At 46.0% G+C, this 6,114-nt stretch overlaps 1 protein-coding gene across 2 annotated transcripts in view; it reads left to right on the top strand.

The window, feature by feature from the left end:
- The window catches only part of CAB39 (calcium binding protein 39), a 77,387-nt gene that overhangs the window by 46,265 nt on the left and 25,008 nt on the right, over positions 1-6,114 (top strand). For both annotated transcript variants that reach the window (XM_025043217.1, XM_006906645.3), the window contains one exon: positions 5,906-6,070. In XM_025043217.1, coding sequence (XP_024898985.1) covers positions 5,906-6,070 — 165 coding nt within the window. The remainder of the gene's footprint in view (positions 1-5,905; positions 6,071-6,114) is intronic.

Genomic DNA, 6,114 nt, shown 5'->3' with positions numbered 1-6,114 from the left:
TTTATCTCATTTCCTTTATTATTTTGCTCTTAAAACAAGTAAAATGTGAGTTGTAAAACATTCAAACATCTGAAATAGAGCAAGTGAAAAACGAAAGTATTCTTTTTACCCCTCCCCGTAGGCAGACGATGCTCCTCAGTTTGGTAGTCCAGACTCCTGGACTGGTTTCTCTGTGAGGACACAGGGAGGCTCCTTGCTCAGCACTGTAACCGTCAGGTCGAGTGAAATGACTTTCTTGAGGAAGGGTTGCAGCACGTCCTTCCTTCAGGTCCCTGTGTCAGCACCACGTGTGGTGAATTCCTTGACTATGATGTGGCACGTTTCTCTACATCCAGTTTTCACCCGGTGTGTACATCCCAGTGATCAAGCATGCTGATGCGCAGCCGTTCATCCGGCACGTGTGGAGCACATGCAGGCGCTGGGCTCCTGCAGAATGCGGAAGGACACAGACATTACTTGGAAATCACAAGGTGAAGCAGTATGGCCTTCAGCTGGGGAAACACTGCAGCAGTCCGTGGCGGTGGAGACCGTGTGATGGAATTTACCTGAGGGTGGGCATCGAGCTAGCTGAGCAGTGGAGGAAGAAGAGGAGATGGCCAGGAGGTGGGGCAGGTGTGGGCACAAAGAACATTCCAGGCATAGGGCAGCACACGTGCAAGGTTCCCAGAGGAGACCAGTGTGACCGGAGCCCTGATGCGTGTGCGTGCTAGGGATGTGGGGGGCGCGGTGTAGTGCAGGGTGAGGTCAGAGGGGCAGGCTCAGACCATGTGCGCTTTTGTGGGCTGCACTGAGAAGAAGTTTTCTCCATCCTAAGAGCTGTTGGTAATTGAAGCATTTAAAGCAAAGGGAATGACCACTGTATTTGTGTTACGAAAAGGTCATTCTAGTTGTGATTCGGAGAGTGGGTGGTAGGGGATTCAAGGAAACGGTCAGCAGGCCACTTAGTAGATGATGTGTATGCAAGCGTCAGTCGTGGTGTCGCTCTCGTGGTGTCGCTCCCGGAACTAGGCAACAGGCGAAGAATACCAGGCGTCGGAACACGGTCTCGAGTTCTGTTTTCGATGTTAGGTTCGAGGTGCCTCGAGACATCTGAGTGGGGACATTTCAGTTGCCTGCTGAATGTATTAGTAAGAGAAGTGGGTCAGAGAGAGGGATCTGTGTGGTATCTGCGTCTAGGTGGTAGTTAAAGCTGTGGGCGTGCGTGAGTCACTTGGGGAGAGATAATAGAATGAGAAGAGGGCCTTGTACCCTGGAATTCCCAATATTTAAATGGCCTCATCAAGGAAGATGAGCCAGAAAGGATATAGGAGGAGTGACCAGGGAGACAGGAAGGAAAAAATTAGGATGGTGGTGAGTCACAGAGGACAAAGGAGGAGCAGTTTTAGAAGAAGGGTGTGATCAACAACGGCAGACGCTGCCAAGAGCTCGGAGACTGACAGCTGTTTCATGGCGGGCAGGTCGTTGGAGACTGGCTGACAGCTGTGAAGCACTAGGTGTAGAAGCCACACGGGGTTGAGCCGAAGAGTGAATAGGAAAGAGATGTGGGCTGTAGCAGGCCCAGGTGGATGTCTTGAGAGGTTAATGATAGTGGGCAGTGCTCGGAGGGGCACGGAGTCCAGGGAGAGTTTACTTCATTTTGGTAATGGGAGCCTCGATCATATTTAAAACTGATGTGGGGGAAAATCAGGTGAGAGGGGCATGGACGATATTAGGAGATGAGATAACAGGCAGGGCGAGTCCCTGAGAAGGCAGGGGATGAGTGGAGCCTGGACGCAGGGAGGATCCGCATGGCTAGGTGAGCACAATGGTGAGCTGGCTGGGAATTTGCTGGTGTCTCCTCCTCACCGTCCCCCGTAATGTAGATGGCAGTGTCATCTTCTGAAAAGAAAAGGGTGTTACGTGTGAATCCAGGCTGCCTTTCATCTCCTAAGGACCATAAGTAGCTTTCTATTTCCTTGCTTCTCTCCTCCCTGTTTTAAAAACAGCATTATCGAGACATAACTCATACATAGCCCACTCATTTAAAGCGTGTAAATCAGTAATTTTTAGTTTATACACAGCTAATGTGCAACCATAACCATAGTCAATTTTAGGACATTTCAAAACCTCAAAAAGAAACCCCAAACCCTTTAGTTGTCACCATCCATCACCACCCCTTCTTACTCACCACTCTGCTATCAGAAATGAGCATAGAGTATGGCCTGATTTGAGATTAAAATCATACTGTGATGAGAGTATAAACTGAGGCATATGAAAGATCGCTAAGAGCCTCAAACTCTAGCCAGAGAAGCGAAGGGGGCCGAGGCCCTGCTACCACAGGGTCGCCAGTATAAAGATCAACAGATAGATAATACACTTAAACCTACTGAATGTCACATTCTTCCCTGGCAAAGAGAATCATCTTAAGAATGAAGATTAATAAAATAAAATTGAGAAAGCAACACATGTAACTAGATTTTAAGAGAACATTTACTGTTGATAAATGATTTTATCTCCTGGCCCAGAAAAAGTATAATCTTGGGTACTTAAAATTTGAGTACAGGATGACAAACTGCATCAGACAGCTGAAGCATTGACAGAATAGGGTAGTAACAACAGACAGACAAGGTAAAGATTCCGTTTAACATTGGCGCTGAATAAGATTTCATGATGGGATTATTAGAAAGACGATTTATAAGCACTTGGAAAAGAAAGTAGTAGTAGAAATCAGCATAGGCTTAGTAAAGAAGTCATACCAAATTAACATTATTTCATTTGCTTATATTCAGGAAATGTAGAAGAAATACTTATTTTATCCAAGTATCTAACAAAAAGCCATGTGTACATGATTTGGATATAGGTGTGTATGTAAGCGGTTGAGCAGCCATGCCCAAAGATTATTAGTAAGAAGATCATCATTGAACAGGGCGGCATGATTCAAAGGCAGAACCATAGTGCTTCATTCATGGTTATTTCCTTTTCAACATTCTGGCTAATGAGCGAGGTCATGGGAAACATACCTGTCAGATTTTAGATGATACCGACAGGAGAGCGGTAGCCGGCAATTCATAAATACCTCCGCGCTGTCGGATGATGGGCTGTTAGTGAGATTAAATTAAGTACTGAGAAGAGTTCAAGCTTTCATTGGTGCGTCATTCAAAGATCTGGCTTTGGATGAATGACAGGGTATAATTGCAGAATTTCTCGAAGGTAGCCTTGGACGACATTAGCACTTGCGACATTTGTAGGGAAGTGGCAGTCTCTTCTGCATCATTCTTTTTTGGATGGGGTTGGAACTTTAGCCCTGTCATAGTTAAGGAAGCCGAGAGGTTTTCTGGAGGCTGTTTCGGGAAGACAGACATGCTCCCTTCAGAGAGGAGCCTCACGAGGAGGAGGAGTTGGGGCGCCGCCTGCTCTGCAATGCAGCCCCAGGACCAGCAGGTGCTGTGGGAAGGCAACTTTTGCCTTGTCATGAAGGTTCTAACAGCCACCTGACTCTGAAACCTGCAACCTTGCATTGTCAGACACAGGAAATATTTAAGGTGAAGCAATGTGATCATTTGGTAAGGAGGGCAGAAGGTTTTAGAAGGGAGTACCATGTGACTGAATGCTTCTTTAGGTGCTAGTAAACGCTTACGTCCTGCGAGTCTGCTCGGTCATCTCCTCGAAGCATATTTGTTCATAACTACGGGTGTAGCAGCTTTTTGTAGCCTTTATGGTTTTCACATATCTTTAATTCTCTCTCTACTTGAGGCTCTTTCACTGGTTTACAAGCTTTAACTACTTTGCTTTTTTAGTGGTTCTTTAGGACTTAAAGTATATAACTTTAACTTTTTGCAGTCTGTCTTCAAGAAATACTATTCTGCTTCATGTGTAAGAACCTTACAGCACTGTACTCAGTCACCCACCATTGAACTCTTGTCACATATTTCTGTCTACATGTGGTGTGACCCCAGAATACATAGTTATTTATGCTTTAAACAGCCAATTATCTTTTAAACAATGGGAAAATATTTTATATTTACCTACATTACTATCTCCAGTGCTCTTCATTTCTTTGTGTATATGCAGATTTTCCTCTTGAATCATTTTCCTTCTGCCTGTAGGACTTCCTTAAACATTTCCTGGAGTGCAGGTCCGCTGGAGACAAAGTCTTGCAGCCTTTTCGTCTCGGCAGCTCTTCGTTCAGCTTCATTTTTGAGCAATGCTTTCACTAGATATAGAATTCTAAGAGGACAGTTTCATTTTTTTTCCAGAACTTTAACGATGTTTCTCCACTATCGTTTGACTTGCTTCATTTCTGTCAAGAAGTCTGTTGTCATTCTTTGATTTTTCTTTTCTGTCTGTAATGTTTTTTCCCTCTGGTTACTTTTAAAATCTTGTCTTTACTGAATAAAAGCAATTTGATTATTCCCTGTCTTGGTGTACTTTTCTTCCTGTTTTCTTGTGCTGGGGATTTTTTTTTACCTTCTTGGCTCCATGGGATTATAGTTTTCATCAAATTTCATAATTTTTCAGCCATTACATCTTCGTATACTTTGTCTAGCCTTTTCCCTCCTTGGGGACCGCAGTTACACGTGTCTTAGACTGCTTACTGTCATCCTGTAACTCACCGATGTGCTCCCTTTTTACTAACAATTCTTCTGCAGTGTCTCATCTGCTGTTAATTCTATCCAGTGTGATTTTTATTTCAGACATTGTAGTTTTATTTCTGTATTTGATTTGGGTCTTTATTTTCATGTCTTCCACATCTTAACATGTTCACCTTTTTCCTGAACATGTCCTTGTTTATTAGTTCTACTATCTGTGTCACTTGCAGGGATGTTTCTGTTGATTGGTTTTTTCCTCGTGATTAGTGTGTTTTCTAGTTTTGATCCTGTTCAGGCTTGCTTTTGAGCTCTGTTGGGTGGAACCAGAGCCAAGTTTAGTCTAGGGCTAATTTTGTATAACTGAGACGAAACCCTTGCGTACTCTGCTTCGTGCCTTGTGAACATGAGGTTTTCCTCAGGTTGATGGGAACAAGAACTATTTCCAGCCCGTGTGAGCTCCGTGGCCTCGGGCGCTCTCCCCTCATGCACGTGCCCATCAGTACTCAGCCGAAGAAGCCAGCGGGTCTTTACAGGTGTCTCATGCTGTCCTCAGCGTAGCCCTGTCCACTCAACTCAGCTTGAACTCATGGGGACCACCTGTTCTGCCTGGCTTCGCCTCCCTATGCCATGGCCTGGAAATTCTCTCCAGATAGTAAGCTAGGGCAGTTGGGAGGTTCGCCTTATTCGTTCCCTTTCTCTCAGGGGCCACTGTCCTTTGCTGCCCGAGGTTCAGTGTTTAGAATTCATTGTTGCGTATGTTTTCTCCTATGTTTTAGTCTTTTTTATGGGGAAAGATAAATCCGGCCTGTTCCTCCATCTTGGCCATAAGTGGAAGCTCATTAGTGACATACATTTTATTTATCGCTAACATTTTCCCTTTGCCTTCAAAGCCTTTTCGCGTCGCTTGCCGCCGTCCCCCTCTCGTCCCCGCCACGCCTCTTCTCAGACAGACCCTGCGCTTCTCCGCCCGTCCCTGGCGCGTGCGTCTCCTTCCCCTCCAGCTCCTTTGCCCTGGACCCTGCTCGTCGGTCAGGCGCCTCTCCGTGTTATCTCCCTCCCAGTGGACACGGAATTGAACCTCTTCTCCCCACGGCTTCTGTAACACCGTTTTCAGTACCCAGGTGTGCGTGTCATGAGTCTGCTGGTCTTCCCTGCTGGGCACGTGTGTCTGTGCACACGTGCGTTCACACACGCCTGGGGGCGGGGACAGCCTTGCCACCTGTGTCTCGTACAAGGCTCTGCGGGGACATAATACACAGAGCAGGTATTTAACAAACGCAGCTGTGTCGTATGTGCTTGTTAAAGTGAGTCGTTTTTCTCCTCCCTCCCCGAATCAGGCTACAGAAGAGGTTTCCAAAAATCTGGTTGCCATGAAAGAAATCCTGTACGGCACGAACGAAAAGGAGCCGCAGACAGAAGCGGTGGCCCAGCTCGCCCAGGAGCTGTATAACAGTGGGCTCCTGGGCACCCTGGTGGCCGACTTGCAGCTCATCGACTTTGAGGTAAGAAATGAAGTCCTTCTTTTCCACAAACGGTACCCTAGTCA

Source organism: Pteropus alecto, unplaced genomic scaffold (genome assembly GCF_000325575.1).
Source record: "Pteropus alecto unplaced genomic scaffold, ASM32557v1 scaffold110, whole genome shotgun sequence".
Classification (NCBI taxonomy): domain Eukaryota; kingdom Metazoa; phylum Chordata; class Mammalia; order Chiroptera; family Pteropodidae; genus Pteropus; species Pteropus alecto.
The sequence above is the reverse complement of the archived record's forward strand: the minus strand, read 5'-3'. Positions and strand labels throughout refer to the sequence as shown.